The 16,182-nt window shown below is 39.0% G+C and overlaps 1 protein-coding gene and 1 long non-coding RNA gene across 2 annotated transcripts; both read left to right on the top strand.

Annotated features, from left to right (window-relative positions):
- Positions 1-1,370: 1,370 nt before the first annotated feature.
- Positions 1,371-3,429, top strand: LOC140923623 (uncharacterized). Its single transcript, XR_012164165.1, has 2 exons — positions 1,371-2,106; positions 2,536-3,429. It is a non-coding gene; the product is annotated as an uncharacterized lncRNA (long non-coding RNA).
- A 9,601-nt stretch (positions 3,430-13,030) lies between these two features.
- LOC140940699 (uncharacterized) lies at positions 13,031-15,959 on the top strand. Its single transcript, XM_073389672.1, has one exon. The coding sequence runs from the start codon at positions 13,292-13,294 to the stop codon at positions 14,636-14,638; it is 1,347 nt and encodes a 448-aa protein (XP_073245773.1). The 5' UTR covers positions 13,031-13,291; the 3' UTR covers positions 14,639-15,959.
- Positions 15,960-16,182: the final 223 nt, after the last annotated feature.

Below are 16,182 nucleotides of genomic sequence, written 5' to 3' on the forward strand. Positions count from 1 at the left end.
TTTTTTGACACGTGACTTATTTTGCGGAACTTCTCTGGTTTGCCATAGGGCAACCCAGTTTAAGAACCCCCGAAGAGGCTTGAACTTGAAGTCTGCCTCTTTGCACTAGTTCTCTGCATCATAAGTCATGATCGACCGTACCGTACTGTATCACGTGGCAAAAAACAAATTCCGATTTAAACAAAACAAAAATCCGACGTCGAAAAAACAAAGGACAAAAAAAACTCTGATTTAATAGCGCGTACACACCAGAGACGCGTTGCAGCTACAACAAGGCCTAACTTCATAGCCTTAAAACAAAAGAGTTAAGACATGAAGGGATCCAATGATACTGATTCCTTTGGAACCTCTGTATACTCCTCTTACGACATGTTTAACCTGATTTTCTATAACCTTAGCTTTCCTCAATGCATAGATCTCTGCATGAGACGGTACGTCTTGTACTTCCAGTAAAAGCATCCTCTCATACCACTTTAATTAAAACCCAGAAGGAAAATGGTCTCGTTTCTTGCTGATTTTCTCTTAACACACATTTAAGGTAGTATCATCATTTTGCTTAATTTTTCGTCTCTTCCGTTTCCACTGGACAATTAGGGACCTTAAGCAACGACAACGGAAGGGTCTAGTACGGTGACCGGAAGTATTTTTTTTCCCGCCACGCGTCAAAGCCTCAAGTTCAAGGTACCACGACGGCGACAGCGGTCAAAACGTCGGTTTTAATTAAAAGTGAATTCGCATTCTTTCAAACTTTTTCGCGATTATTACAAGTCACTTATTTTGAAAAAGAAAAGTTCGTCTTCGTTTTTCTACGTCCGCAATAAAACGTAAAATTAGGGATTTTCACGTCGTGGTCGTGCAGTGATGGCAAAGAAATGTTAAGAAAACAATAAAGTGCACGTGCAAAGTTGTTGATTTGCTAATTAAACTTACTGACTCGCCGTACTACGCTTTCCGAATATGTAGAAGATAATGGCGGGCCGTAGTGTCTGTTACGTTAAGTACTTAGTTGTATTTTACGTGCTTAGAACGCCAGTGTATATTTAAAACAGAATCGCAAGATATACCCATTTTATCCTTTTTTGGTCATCCTTGGAAATTCCTTAACGCTCATTTTTCCATCATGAGCCTTAAATTTCGGTGTCAAGCACCTCACCCAAGTGAAAAATACAGCCAAATACGCAAAATACAGTTGACGGGAAAGAAGATATTTCATAACGGATATCATCTCACCAAATGGCGTGAATAAGAACTGATAAAACACAAGCAAGCCCTGAATTGAATATTTGCCCATGCATCGCCCCTTTTTTACGAATGAATTGTTTTAAAACATTTCTTCGCCGTGGAGGCTCACTGCACGGCTTCAACCTCTGGAGAGTTCGCCAACATTTGACAAGCAAGCGACTTGGAATAATCGCCATGAAGACTGAAAGAACGCGAATACAATTTTAAGCGACGTTTTCACCGCTGTAGCCTTCGTGGTATCTTAAAATCTCTGACTTGAGGCATTGACGGGTAGCGAAAAAAAAATTACTTCCGGTCATTGAGGTAACGCCACGGTGCTATTCTTGGAAAACGACGCCTGTTTCCGGGAAAGAGGGAGCTACACTGAACTGATCGTAGTGGCAAAATCTTTGTCGCCTACATGAAGTTGTTCAACTGAAAAGGTGGCCTTCATAACTTGATTTAAAGATAGTTGTAACTCGAAAATCATCTAATCTAAATGCTGAGTGCTCAGGTTAACTCCTGAATGTTAAAGTTGTCAGCATTATGGCCGGAAATCTTGTGCAGGTAGTTAAACATTGACGATAATGGCGGATAGGATGTTACATAGTGTGTTACAAGATTTTGAAGGAGACAGGATAGCAATGTCGTATCAGGGGGAACTGGCTGCTTTAAGAAGACAAGAAAATTGTATTCTTTAGTACGGGAAAGAGGCAACTGACATCCCTGAACAACGATGGGAACTGGCCATCTTTATTCAGAAAGCTGAATAAAGATCTTTGTAAACCTCACGACGTTTGTTTTGCCCCAAATAACTATCTTGTTGTTTCGGACATTGAAGATAAGTGTGTCAAGATTTTTACCTTGGAAGGAGACCAAGAACAGGTAAACCGATTTGTTATTGGCTATAACGCTATATGAGGTCTGATTGAACAAGATGTAAACGCTATGAAGAAAGAATTTAGTTCAAGAATACAACTGAATATGGTGACTGAATTTAGAAACAGTTCGAGTTTCTCACAACATTATATGGTAGGCCGGAGTCGTCCCCTGAGTCTATTCCAGCTATTTGTCACATGCGGTACTGATATTTTTATCAGCATGGACTAGGATAAACAAAGTCTTATAAATTACTTTCTTCGCCAATGGTTTGGTGCTTTGCTTTGTGGAACTGATGAAAAGGAAATGATGTGCGATGAAGCAAGCACGGTTGGAGATCACAACACTGTCACAAAGATAGCCATAAGGTTGGAGGCTTCAATCCACTTGTAATTAGTAAAACTCACTTCTGTCGCATGTTCTATCACGTTTCAGAAACACGCCATGCTGGATTTCTGTGTCTTCACAGATTGTAGTGCAACATTGAAAAGCGAGGAAACAAAAAGAAATTTCTCATTTATGTATGGTAGGAAAACAGCACTCAAGGTGAAAAACTGTACACAGAATTGATTAACTTATTTAATGTTTATTGCTCGACTGGCAGCATAAAATTGCAGATCTATCTATGCCAGTTGTACAAAGTCGATATTGACGTACCGCATAAAATTTCTCTTGCACAAGACATTACAAATGCTCAACTGGGCATGAAAACCTTGCTTTCTTCTGGTATTGAAGTTATTGCTATGTCACAAGAAAGTTGGACGAAACTTGATGAATTTGCCGACATTGAATTACCAGAATACCAAGAGAGTGCACGACAAAAGCTAGACAAACATATCGACAACTTCCTTTCGAAAATGAAGAGAATACAGACTGCCACACTGCTGTACAGGTTTGCAAACGGTCAGAATATTTTTTAGATCGATGTATGAGTGGCACTGAACTGAACTATAGAAATATGTACCAAATGGGGTTACGTATGTAAACCATTTACTGAAGTTAAGAAAGGAAACTTTGATATCAGAGTACATCAGTAACATACCATAAAGGACGGGGTTAGACGGAGTCCCTGTTTTAAAAGCTTAGTATAGTCAAGATTCAATTAGTTGACCAAGTCAATAAAACCGAATCATCCACATGTTAATTACCTTCACTGATGCAGTTTGCCAATAAGAAAACAGTGTTCCTAGTGACGGACGATCGAAAGTATCATTTTTCTGTAATAACTGCAGAATCGAGTAGGAGACGGATTTTTTTAGATTTAAGGTATTCCACGTGTGTTTCATAAAAAGTGAAAAAGTTTAAATGAAAATAACGCCAAACTTTGAAGTGTTAATTCCGTTAAATTCATACACTTTCTGTCTTTTTCTAGCGGTCGTTCAATCTTGGCGAACCTGAAAGTCAGTGAAAAGCTTAATTCGGTTTCCGGGTGTTCATTAGAGGTGCTTTTGATATTTGTTGTGTCCTGTCATAACAAATCTTGAATTGAGAATGATGTTGTTTTTAATATGTCATTCTACTGTTATGCTTAATACATCCAAACATAACCACCATATAAGGCTAGGACTAATGCAAAGAAAAGTAACATAAGAAAATATAATAGATGAAAAAAATCAGAGTTGAGGGTTTCAATAGCACACAACTACAACAAACGTATAAAGAGTTAGCTGCCATGAGATCAGTGAATTCATATGAGGAGCTTGACCCGACTAAATCAACCCACATGTGTGTCACTGAGACTATTTTTGGAAAATAGGTCATCGCCGGTTTTCCCTAAAAGGGGGGCTTTTCTGGGAGTTATGACATAATCATTTTAGTATATTTAACCGAATGTCAAAGGAAAGTGCTCAGTAATCTTTTTTTTGTTCAGTGTTCCGCATCGTTTCCGCGGCGTTTCGAACCAGCTGTCGCTGCTGTGAGTGATTTAATTCTCAAATCATATTTTGAATACAAGTCCTTTCTTGATTATCATATGTTGACTGAAATACAGTGGGGTTGATGGATTATCGACGACTTTATACACCAGGTGACTGTACTTCAATGCAGTGCAAAATTAAAGAAGAGTGCGATAAAATGAGTATTGTTCATGATCACAAAGATAATCACAAAGTTGGTGGGCAGAATCCTTTGGCAGTTACAAAAGGACAGTTTTGCGCCATGTTTTATCATGTTGCTGAGAGAAAGAGAGATAAAATTTGCTTTAAATGCCTGGAAAAGTCGGTGTGTCGGGTCGGGAATTTAAAGATCACGAAGCGTTTGCGCTCGAATCCAAGAGGTCGCGCCCTAACTGTTGTAGTGTATGTTCGGTTGAGTGACCTGATGGGTCGCTTGATATTCCACGCCAGATATGGAAATTGTTTCCAGGGTAAAAGGAGAGATACAATCCATGCAGAGCATTTTATGCTTGAAGATGAAGAGTTCAAACAATATGTGAAACTCTTAGGAGATCATAAAGGAGGAAACATTGAGATGTTCATGAACAAACAGCCTTGCTTTAGATCAACTAGAGTGAAGAGAAAGGAGTGCGCCCAAGAACTGGTCAATTTCTACAAATCATTTTGCTTATCACATGGAATTAAACTCACTGTAAATCTTTGCCAGTTGTCCAGAGTTGATGTTGACATACAGCTCCCTTCGCCTTCTCTAAACAACGATATTCAGAATGCTCGCCAAGGGATGCAAATGATGACGTCTGCTGGTATTGAGCTCAAAGCTATGGATGAAGAAAGCTGGCGAAAACTTGCAGGCTATGCAAACATCATATTGCCTGAGTACATTGATGGTGACCGGCAAAAGTTAGATCAACATATTGAGGAGTTTCTCCAGGGCATAAAGCCGACTCCGTCAGTTCTCCAGCCTTAACCCCTGTAAGGGAGTAGTGTCAATAAGCCGACTCTGGACCAACTCTAAAATACCATTTTCCGTCATGTATTCCAGGGTTTTTCCCCTCATTCATTTTATAGATTTAGTCCATTTCATTCCTGTTTATTTCTTTCATCCATTTTTTGTCATTACCCCAAATTTGAAAGTAAGGAGTTAAATTTTATGACTTTAATGTATTTCATTTTACTACGAAAATTCAGACTAATTAAAGTCGGTCACTACTTGCATAAATTTTAAAAAACTCATAAAAACTATAAAATTATAAAAAAATGTGAATATGCCTAAGATTTAAAAGAATACGACATCGGCCCTTTCGGGGCCTCAGGGAAAAAACGGGAAAATGACGGAAAATAGTATTTTAGAGTTAATCCAAAGTCGGCATAAACACATTCAATATTTTTACATTACAAGGGAAATCTCCTATTGGCAATTTTGACTTTGTTGAATATTTGATGGTTTGCAGGGGTTTTGTCCCGTTTTTTAACCAGTCAAAGTGATTGAAGAACAAGATAGAAAAAGAGAACTATTTTCTCATTAATTAGTTTATGATCCAGAAAATTAGAAAACAATATTGACAGAGGAACATAAGGATAGGAAAATGAGAATGAAAATACGGTGGCTTTCATTTTAACGATGAACAAACACAAACTGAAGAGGATGGAAGAAAATACATAGAAATTATAGAATATGAAGAAATGGATTGATTTGGTGATTGTTTAGAAGAGATAAAGGATAATATTATCTTGATGAGCTTGAGAAAGAAAACAGAAATTGAAAGGACTGTAAGAGAAAGATCTTGAACTTTGATCATGATGATGAAGAAGAAGAGGATTAAAATAATTCATAAGCCCTTCGGGGCTTTTCTTTATGCCGATCATGTTTTACAACTTTATCTAACATTGTAATAAAATGGCCAACGATAAAACGATTGTAAATCTTGTACTTAATTATAACAGTAATGAAATTAAAAACAAAGCTGAACCTAAAAGTAGCAAAAATACTTACGGGTATTAAAAGGCCCTCCGGGGCCCAGTTGCCAGTGAGTCTAGTAAGATTGTAGTAGGAAGAAAGGACACTCAATTCACTTTTAGGGCTTCTTCATATGAGCCCGGTTGACAGGGCTGGCCCTGTTTCTGAGATCTCGCCTGAGCTCTAAAACATGCCTTTGTAAAATTTTCGATGTGTTCATATGAGAGGGACGCACGGACACGTTTAAACGAGTTCATATGAACTCCTATGTACTTCGTGGGTAAACAAGAATTAATTCAATTTTAATTTTAATGTAGGGCGGGCCAGCTCGGTTCCCGAGATCTCGGTATAAGCGGCCGGAAATTTTGCCATAGGAACACTTCATCCCTTACCGGGATGAACGGTGGGATGAATTCTTGCGGTCCGGATGGCATCGTCCTGCATTAACTGCTGTATTTTCCACATCATAAGTATCCCATTTAACTGCAGGAGTGATATAGCTTGAAGAGTTACAAAAGCGATGATAGGCCCGAAAGTTAAAATTTTTGTGTTTCGCCTTGTTTGCTTTGTTTCTCGAATTTGGCGCCAGAATTCGTCCTCAGGATATTTGGCCTTTTCTCATCTCGGAAACCGCGGGCTGAAATTTCTCATATGAACTCAGGGCGAAATTAATCCCGGTAACCGGGCTCATGCGAAGAGGCCGTTAATACCTTACACTTTTTATCTTTCTTTCTATCTTGGAAAAGTCTGAAAACCGTATATCCAAGAAAGTCAGTTAAAAAGCATGATTCGGTGTCGTGTTCAAACATGTTCAAAGGAAGTCCTTTTAAGAGCCATTATCTGAGAAAATCGAGAATCGCACGACACTCGTCAAAAAATCGAATTTTTTTTTATTTTGCCAAAACATCCCTTTTAGTGACCTTATTTAAGGAAAAATAGTTTTGGGTTCAAACGATTCATTTTAAAGGAGAAATTAGGAAAAGTTTGAAAAATCGATTTTATGCTAGTTTTTCGCACAAAACACGGCAGGATGCAATGGCAACTTCGAGAGAAGGGTGAACGCGTAAGAAACATTCCCTGACATTGAAACTTCACCGAATTATTATTTTGTTCTTACTCTTGAAAATCCTAAAAGAAAATTTGATAAAAAATGCTTTACATTTTTATAATCGACAAGTGTAAAGAGGTCATATTTGTGACGTTAGACGTGCTAGAAAATGAAGGCCAACTTTGACTATTAAAAAAGGCCTCTGGTATATGCCGCTTGATCATAAAATCAATATAAAATGGAACCTTGGCTTTTGTACTAACTTACTGGAAAGTTTTAGCTCTGGAAATCAAATATCATCCTGACACCAAAGCAAGCGGTGAGAGCAATTGAATTGGGAAATTTATGCAAATTAGACGGCTTGCGGACGGTTGTCAAACTAAAAGAAAGGTTTTACATGAAAGGATTACTCACCATTGCTTGTAACACGTTTTTACTGCAAGGAAAGTTATTTTCAACTTCTTTTGCGTCGTTTTGAGTCACAAAATATATAATTTTTAGCCAAAAGACAAACGTACGTTTGCTCAGCAACTGCGTCCGAATCCGGCCGTGAATCGAAATAAAGTCACAACACGTCGAAGCAAGAGTTACAAGAGTTTTTACTTCAGTCAGGAGGCAAAAGGAATAAAAATTCATCGCAAACTAATGACTTCGATTTTGAAAACCTTTCATCACTTCAATCGTTCGTCGGCTGATAATAAACATCGCATAAGATCGTATGACCTTTGGTGTGACCGGAAATTGGTCACACGCTTTAGTCACGTCATCATGCTGTCACGAAATTTTCGTAGCTGTTGTCAGCAATTTTAATACAGTTTTCATATTTTTTGACAAGAAATCCTCTCATCGCAGTAGAAACAGCCATGCATATTTATTTTTCTTTTATTTACCTACTAGGATTTGAAACAGCTTTTTTGCTTTCGAAGTACTAAACAGGAGGGGTACCTCGGATTCCAAGTGTCGTGAGTGATCCGTGGAAGCGAAAATTAAGACCAAAAAAGAACGAATATTTTGAATACTTAAGTAAAGCCACAGCTAAAAAAAAAAATTGTTCAAAATATTTTCAAACTAAGAAAAAAACATACTTCGATCATCCCCGTGACTTGGAATCTGGCCAGAGTACCCCCTCCCCCTCCCCTCCTCCCCTATGCCGGGTCAAAATACTAAGTTCCCCCGGCCCAATGTCCCATAGTCAAGGGAGTATACTCTCTTGCTGTAGTAAAGAACTTGCAGAATAATACCAATTCTCCGTGGCCAACGGATTCAACGCTACAGTTTACTTTTGGTTTTGCTTGTTGATTTTTTCGCTATTTGCTCACGATCAGGAGCCTATAACCCCAACCACGACCAAATTATGAAACCTGTTATTACCAGAAAAAAAAAAAAAACAAAGAAACAGTCAGTCGGATAGACAGTATATAATTAAAAAGACCTCGACTACGATTAAAAAAAATCAATACATGACACTGTCGAATGCGAAAACCCAGAAACCATTTTGTGGAAAAAAGGTTCGCATACAGCTATCAGCTGCTTTTGTCCACAACTCGCCGGTAGAGGTGCGCGGAAACTAGTGATTGTGAAATGGCTTCAAACTATGATCCTATACTGTTGGAATATTACTTATCACAGAAAGCTACACCTGATTTCTTCTAGCAGACCCAATCCTCTTGGTTCGTGTGGACAAAGTAGCTCATCCTGGCTATTTGCACCATGCTACCATAGTCTCCCTAGATTCCCAAGCCTCGCAAGCAGACCTTCCTGTCCCACGAACGTTGGGTAGGATTGTAGGACGAGCCAAAAGAAAGTGAAGGCTATAGGCTCTCGCGATGATGCAAGGAAGGTCGAGTATTATATTCCCCTATCCTGGCCGCCCAGGGTAAGTCTGCGGAGGAGAGTGACTGAGGGGCTGTATGTTCGAAAAGTTGACTAACGCCCCCGCGACTAACGCTTTCACCCTGCTTCTTATTATTCGCTTGATAGTGATTTCCTGTTGTTAAACGTTTGAACAACAGGGCCCTAAGTATTGTGTTTCGTCTTGCACTAAAAACCCATAAACCTTATAAATTTCACTATGGGACTTCAACATCTCCCTTGAATGATCCATTTCGCTAAACGGGACCTCAAAACAACGATTCTGTGTATCCTAAGGGAGTGTATACTATATACTTGCCTGGCTCTCGTCACTCACAGTGAGGTGATGGTGGCTTACACAGTCCAACCTCCATGTGCGACTGCCAATCCAAAAGACCAAATTTTCCCAGTCAAAGCCTTACAGTTGGAACTTCCAGTAAACGACCACCTTCTGTAAGTGACTGCGACCACTTTTTGGGCGTCATGGTTAATTGTTTTCCATAAGCGACCAATTGACGCATTCTCTGCTCTCTATTTTTGCTGTGTGCACTATGTTCCTTAGAAAATTTGAAGACCTTTAGCGACATCGTGGAACTACACATATCCTAACTTAGTAGATGTAGCCAACAAAGTGAAGATTATGTTGTGATTCTAGACTATTCTATATCTCACTCACCTGAATCCCTCTTTAAATTGAGCATGATTTAAAAGCTGTATTTGTCAAAAGAGGTAAAAGATAATATTTTGCCAGGAATTTGTTTCACCGCCATTTAATAGAATGTGCCTGGACCTCTTCTCGGAATAGACCCCATGTGGTCCGATTCTTCTAAACGACCACCTCCCGTTAGGGACCACTAAGTCTTTGCATTTTTGGTGGTCGCTTACTGGAGGTACGACAGTATTACTTTGACCTATCAGAGGCTTACCGATAATAAAGGGGATTTGGAAGGGGGCATGGATGCGACAATCACATGCAGGTCGCTTACTTAAAATAGTAGACATCTAACTGACAATCAAAGTTTGTGCTTATTATTGGGGTTATCTGGTGTTTACTCACCTCCCAAGCTACCCTGGGAGAGCCAACTTTTCCTCCATTTCCTTACAAAACTTGGTAAACCATTTACATGAGAAACAAAAGGTTGGTTCGGATAGACGCCTTACTACCAGTAGTGGGCGGAGTTGAGGGCTTCCGGAAGTCAGCCCTCCACTGAGCCGGTAGTGGTGGCCTCACCCTTCCAGCCCGGCTAATATTTCTCCACTTTGGCTCGCCCAGCTACAATCGGCGACAAAATGAGTTGAGACACTTCGCCCAAAAGTAGGCTTTTTTACGTTTTATGAACTTCAAAAGGAGGAAATATAGCTTTCCTCCCCCATCCCCTCCGTACAATGTTGTGCCCTTGTTCTAGCTACCTATAGAAAACAACAAACACCCCAACTTTGAATGGAGGGGACAGGGGAGGGTGCGGATTCGTTTGTTCTCCGAAGTATCCCTATTTGTCTCAACAATTTTGTCGCCGATTGTAGTTGGGACAACACGGTCAAGGCTAGACAAAGACAGCATGCGCAAGCACTGTTGACTCGGACAAAGTGGTCAGTTTTTTCCTCATATAAACGCTCGCAAAAGTTGGCTCGGCTGGGAGGTTGACCTTCTCTCTGGCACAGCTTTTCTCCATCCATGGGTTCCAAACAGTCTTTTAGCAGTCACGTTTGAAATTTATAGGAAAATGATGTAGCACTTCAAAAAATAATAATAATAAAAATACACTTTTTTCACAGCCTGTCAATGCCTTGAAGGTGTCTATAAAAGAAATCAACTGCAGAACAGGAGTCAATTTCAGTTTTTTGCGCTTTTCACGCTAGCACTGCGAAGCGGACTGGGGGCGCGAGACACGCGCGATGCATGGGGAACAAGTTCTGCAGGCTATAAAAGAAATTAAAAAATAAACAAATAAATAAAGCAGGCCTGATTTTATTTCGATGAGTCTATTTTTTGTCGAAAGCAAACGTGAAAAATCGTATTAAAATTCGTGACTGTATGCTAACGTGACTTGAGGGTGTGACCGATTTCCGGTCACACGCCAAAGGTCATACGATCTTGTGTGATGTTTATTATCAGCCGGCGAACGATTGAAGTGGTGAAAGGTTTTCAAAATCGAAGTCATTAGTTTGCGATGAATTTTCAATCTTTTAGCCTCCTGACTGAAGTAAAAACTCTTGCAACTCTTGCTTCTAAAGGACCGCAGTGACGTGTTGTGACTTCATTTCGATTCACGATTCTGGCGCAGTCGCTGAGCAAACGTGCGTTTGTCTTTTGGACCTTTTAGCTTAAAATTATGGATTTTGTGACTCAAACCGACGCAACAGAAGTTGGAAATAACTTTCCTTGCCGTAAAAACGTGTTACAAGCAATGGTGAGTAATCCTTTCATGTAAAACCTTTCTTTTAGTTTGACAACCGTCCGCAAGCCGTCTAATTTGCATAAATTTCCCAATTCAATTGCTCTCACCGCTTGCTTTAGTGTCAGGATGATATTTGATTTCCAGAGCTAAAACTTTCCAGTAAGTTAGTACAAAAGCCAAGGTTCCATTTTATATTGATTTTATGATCAAGCGGCATATACCAGAGGCCTTTTTTAATAGTCAAAGTTGGCCTTCATTTTCTAGCACGTCTAACGTCACAAATATGACCTCTTTACACTTGTCGATTATAAAAATATAAGACATTGTTTTTCAATTTTTCTTCTAAGGTTTTCAAGAGTAAGAACAAAATAATAATTCGGTGAAGTTTCAGTGTCAGGGAATGTTTCTTACGCGTTCACCCTTCTCTCGAAGTTGCCATTGCATCCTGCCGTGTTTTGTTCGAAAAACATGAATAAAATCGATTTTTTAAACTTTTTTTAATTTCTCCTTTAAAATGAATCGTTTGAACCCAAAACTATTTTTCCTTAAATTAGGTCACTAAAAGGGATGTTTTAGCAAAATAATAAAAAATTCGATTTTTTGACGAGTGTCTTGCGATTCTCGATTTTCTCAGAAAATGGCTCTTAATTATTATTATGTCCTGCAATAACAAATCTTGTATTGAATGATACTGTCAAGGATGAGCATGCTACTGTTATGCTAAAATGTCACGAAGACATAACAACCGTATAAGGCAAGGCCTGATACAAAGGTAAGTAGTATAACTGGTTACTTCATCACACAGCCAATCAGAATCGAGTATTTCAAACACGTGCTGAATTAATTCACTCTCGACCAATCAGCGTCCAGGATTTCATGGGTTAGTACTACATGTAAAACCATCACGAAAAGTCTCCCAACATTTCCCCGTCATGTAAGACACACGAAAAGTCACGTTTCAACCAATTTTATTCTGACGACATACCTGACGTTACAATCGGGACGTGTGTGACCTCCTATTGACGTCACGCCAATTTCGTTTTAAAAAGTTTAAAAAGTCATCAAAAAAATGGCCGGGAAAGCGGTGGTTCGGTGGCCATCGCCGGTACTGGCTAGAAAGTTCTTGCTTGGTTGGAGCAGAGTCTGATCAGTCGGGTGGACTCGGCTCACAGGTTCGAATCCTGTCAAGAACAAAATTTTTTTATTTACAAATCTAATATAATGTCCACATTTTCTTGATCGCACTCTGACCATACTCTGTATCCAAAAGGATAACTGAAAATTCTATAGAAAACAACAGATGGTTTTAAAGTAAACCCTAACTCTTTTGGTTCTTAAATTAACTCCATTCTTGTTCCAAATGAGTGGAAAGTCTATTTACAAAAATAGGAATAAGAGGTGCGATCGCCTGGCAACACATGTCTTCTTGTTTAGCGCTAAAAATCGGATATATAAACAAAACACACATACACACACATACAAAGAGTGGAGCTGAAAACTCTCTATTTCAATTTTGACTCACCATTACGAAAGCGTTTTCTCCGTTCTATCTCGAGGAAACAACTAACTATTGAAATCTCAGCGCTTGAGGAGCTTACAGAATAGAGAAGAAATAATAGAAATAAGTGCTGAGGGTTTCAATATCACACAACTAAAACAAACTTATAGCATTACATTAGTCATTACGAGCCACTGAGAACAGTCTGGAAAGGAAATGTAACGTATCACTTGTGTGTCGCTGAGACTATGTTTGGAAAAATACGTCACCGTTTTCGCGGAAACAATGGCTTTTCTAGGAAATATGAAAAATTTATTCATATGTAGTCGAATGTTTTTTTGTGTATGTCAGTGTGTCTTGAATCGTTCAGGCAAACCTTTCGAACCTGCTGTTAGTACAGTTTGTGGCTGGTTTGATACTTGTACTCTCTTCAATTTTCTCCAATCTTTCGAATAGTGCTGCCCGTGACCTTTTCCAAAGGGTTTGATAAAAGTACTTCGGTCTACTCAGTAGCTGAAAATCACGATAGGTGATCGAGGCGAAATGAGCGAAATAGCGTTGGCCATTTCTGATGAAGGACGACTAGCAGTTGTCAAAAGAAGTGAAAACCGAGTCGAGCTGCATAATGGAGCGGATAGTAAAGATACAAGGCAGATAAATATAACGACAAAACAAAATCTTATAAGACCACACAACGTTTGTTTTGCCCTGAACAACCACCTGCTAATCACGGATGTCGGTGACCGCAGTATCAAGATATACAGCTTAATCAACGAAGAGCCACAACTTGTGCGTAAAATCGTTTGCTACGAAAAGAAAGCACAAGCTATAATCCAGATGGAAACTCCTGGAGGCCTTCTTTCTGCTCTTTCGTCGCCAGATAAATACCTGACTCCTTTTACTGTAACTGTTGGACCGAGTCCACTTTCTCAGATTTTCGCTGTTTTTGAAAACTTAATTTTTATGATTACTATTGACTGGAATACAGTGGAGTTGATGGATTATCGACGGCTTTCCACACCGAGTGATTGGACTTCCGTGCAATGTAAAGTTAAAAAAGAGTGCGATAAAACGAGTATTGTTCATGACCACAAAGATAATCACAAAGTTGGAGGGCAGAATCCTTTGGCAGTTACAAAAGGACAGTTTTGTGCCATGTTTTATCACGTCACGGAGAGAAAAAGAAGCAAAATTAATTTCAAGTGCTTGCAAAGGAAGAAATGCCGGGTTGGGAAGATGGCAAAGCCGCACTCGAACCCAAGAGCCGACTACGCCGCAACTGTCGTAGTGTATGTTCGGTTGACTGACCAAATGCGTCGCCTGATATTCCACGCCAGATATGGGAATTGTTTTGAAGGTGAAAGGAGAAATACAATTCATGCAGAGTATTTTATGCTTGTAGATGAAGAGTTCAAACAAGCTGTGAAACTCTTAGGAGATCAGAAAGAGGGAAAAATTGAGATGTACATGAACAAACAGCCTTGCTTTCGATCAACAAGACACCACAGTAAGATATCTGGAGTGAAAAGAAAGGAATGTGCACAAGACTTGGTCAATTTCTACAATTTTTATTGCTTATCACGTGGAATTAAACTTACTATAAATCTTTGCCAGTTGTACAAAGTTGACATGCGTCCTTCGCCTTCTTTTGAAGACGATATTCAGAATGCTCGTCAAGGCATGCAAATAATGATGTCTGCTGGTATCGAGCTGAAAGCTATGACAGAAGAAAGCTGGCGACAACTTGCACGTTATGCAGACATAGAGTTGCCACAGTACACCGATAGTGACCGGCAAAAGTTGGATCAACATATTGCTGAGTTTCTCCAGCGTATGGAACCCCTACCTGTTCCGTCAGTTGAGGTGCACAACCAAAGTACTCAACATTAACTCTATTGGGGCTGTGTCACCAGGATATTATTGCCGTTTTCGATCAATTTTGTGGTGAAATCATGATCATTACTTAGTGCTTTTACACAAACACAAAAAGCTGCTGTAGCGTTATTTATTTATTTATCACAATTTAATGGCAGCACCTGCAACTATAAAGAAAAAGGAATGGAAGCATAGTGCCATAAGGATAATCCACAAAAGAGTCCGAGACCCCATACGAGGCAGATCTCCTAAAAATAGACTACATAATAATTCATCAATAAGGGTAACAAGATTGAAAATAAAACCCAAAAAAATATTTTAAAAATACATAGAGTTTAGGCAGATTTATATACTCATCACATTACTTTTAAAATTCTTCAAATTAGGACTATTATACTAAAATACTAGTATGTAAAACACTATCCTGTTGAGTAACTAGCATTGTATATAAATGTTACCACAGTAAAACCCCGCGTATAAGAACCTTGAGTTCCTTAACAGGTTCTTATATAAATGGTACTTAAAGCAACTTTAGACTACCAAGGTTCTTTAAATAGGTTCTTATATTTTCATATGAATTTTATTTAAAAATATTATAAATATCATCTCATAATACAACATACAGTAATGCCTTAAGGCAGTACAGTGCAGGCATGTCCTTAACAAAACATAACAAACAAACTCATAGTCAGTTATCTGAAATGCCATTTCAAAGATGATACCAAGAAAATCATGGGACAAATAGAGTACATTCATAACCAGTTCCACTGATCAGAACCTAACTTAGCCTTAATAGGTTCGTACGTGGAGGGGGCTTAAAATGAAAATTAAATTAATTAACAATTCTGTTGGGTGAACGGGGACCATACAACAGAGCCATGTTCTAACTGAGATAAGAAAAAAAGAGCAAAGTGTGTCTTAAGAGTTTTGACGTCGGCAAATCCCGTACAGGTACGAGATATTAGGCCCAGCATCTTGATAGCTTTGGAAACAATACTGTGCTCAAGGATATTCCAAGATAAGTTACTATCGACGAGCAGACACAAGTCGTTAAATTCGGAGACCACTTTAAGAGGTGATTCATTCATACAGAGATCACTCTCTACTGCTTGCGCTTTTTTAGATATTCTCATTACTTTGCATTTCTTAATGTTAAAATCCATTCTGTCCAATTTACTCCAAGACCAAAGATTATTAAGGTCTTCTTAAAACAATGCGTGACCTTGAGAATTGTCAATTACCATCGAAGTTTTGCAGTCGTCAGCATAAAGGGCAATGGTATTACCAGGATAGACGACATCAGAGAGATTACCGATGAAAATGACAAAAAGAGTGGGCCCTAGATAGATCCTTGGGGAACTCTAGATGTAACATTAGACCAGGAAGAGTGCTGGTCATCAATGACGACTCTCTGATAACGATCAGAGAAGTAGTTTGCACACCAGTTTAGGAGGAAACCACTCATGCCAAAATTAAATAATTTCTGAAGTAGAATGTCATGAGGTACTCGATCAAACGCTTTAGCGAAATCGAGAAACACAACATCAGTCTGCCGACCA

Source organism: Porites lutea, chromosome 1 (assembly GCF_958299795.1).
Source record: "Porites lutea chromosome 1, jaPorLute2.1, whole genome shotgun sequence".
Taxonomy (NCBI): Eukaryota; Metazoa; Cnidaria; class Anthozoa; order Scleractinia; family Poritidae; genus Porites; species Porites lutea.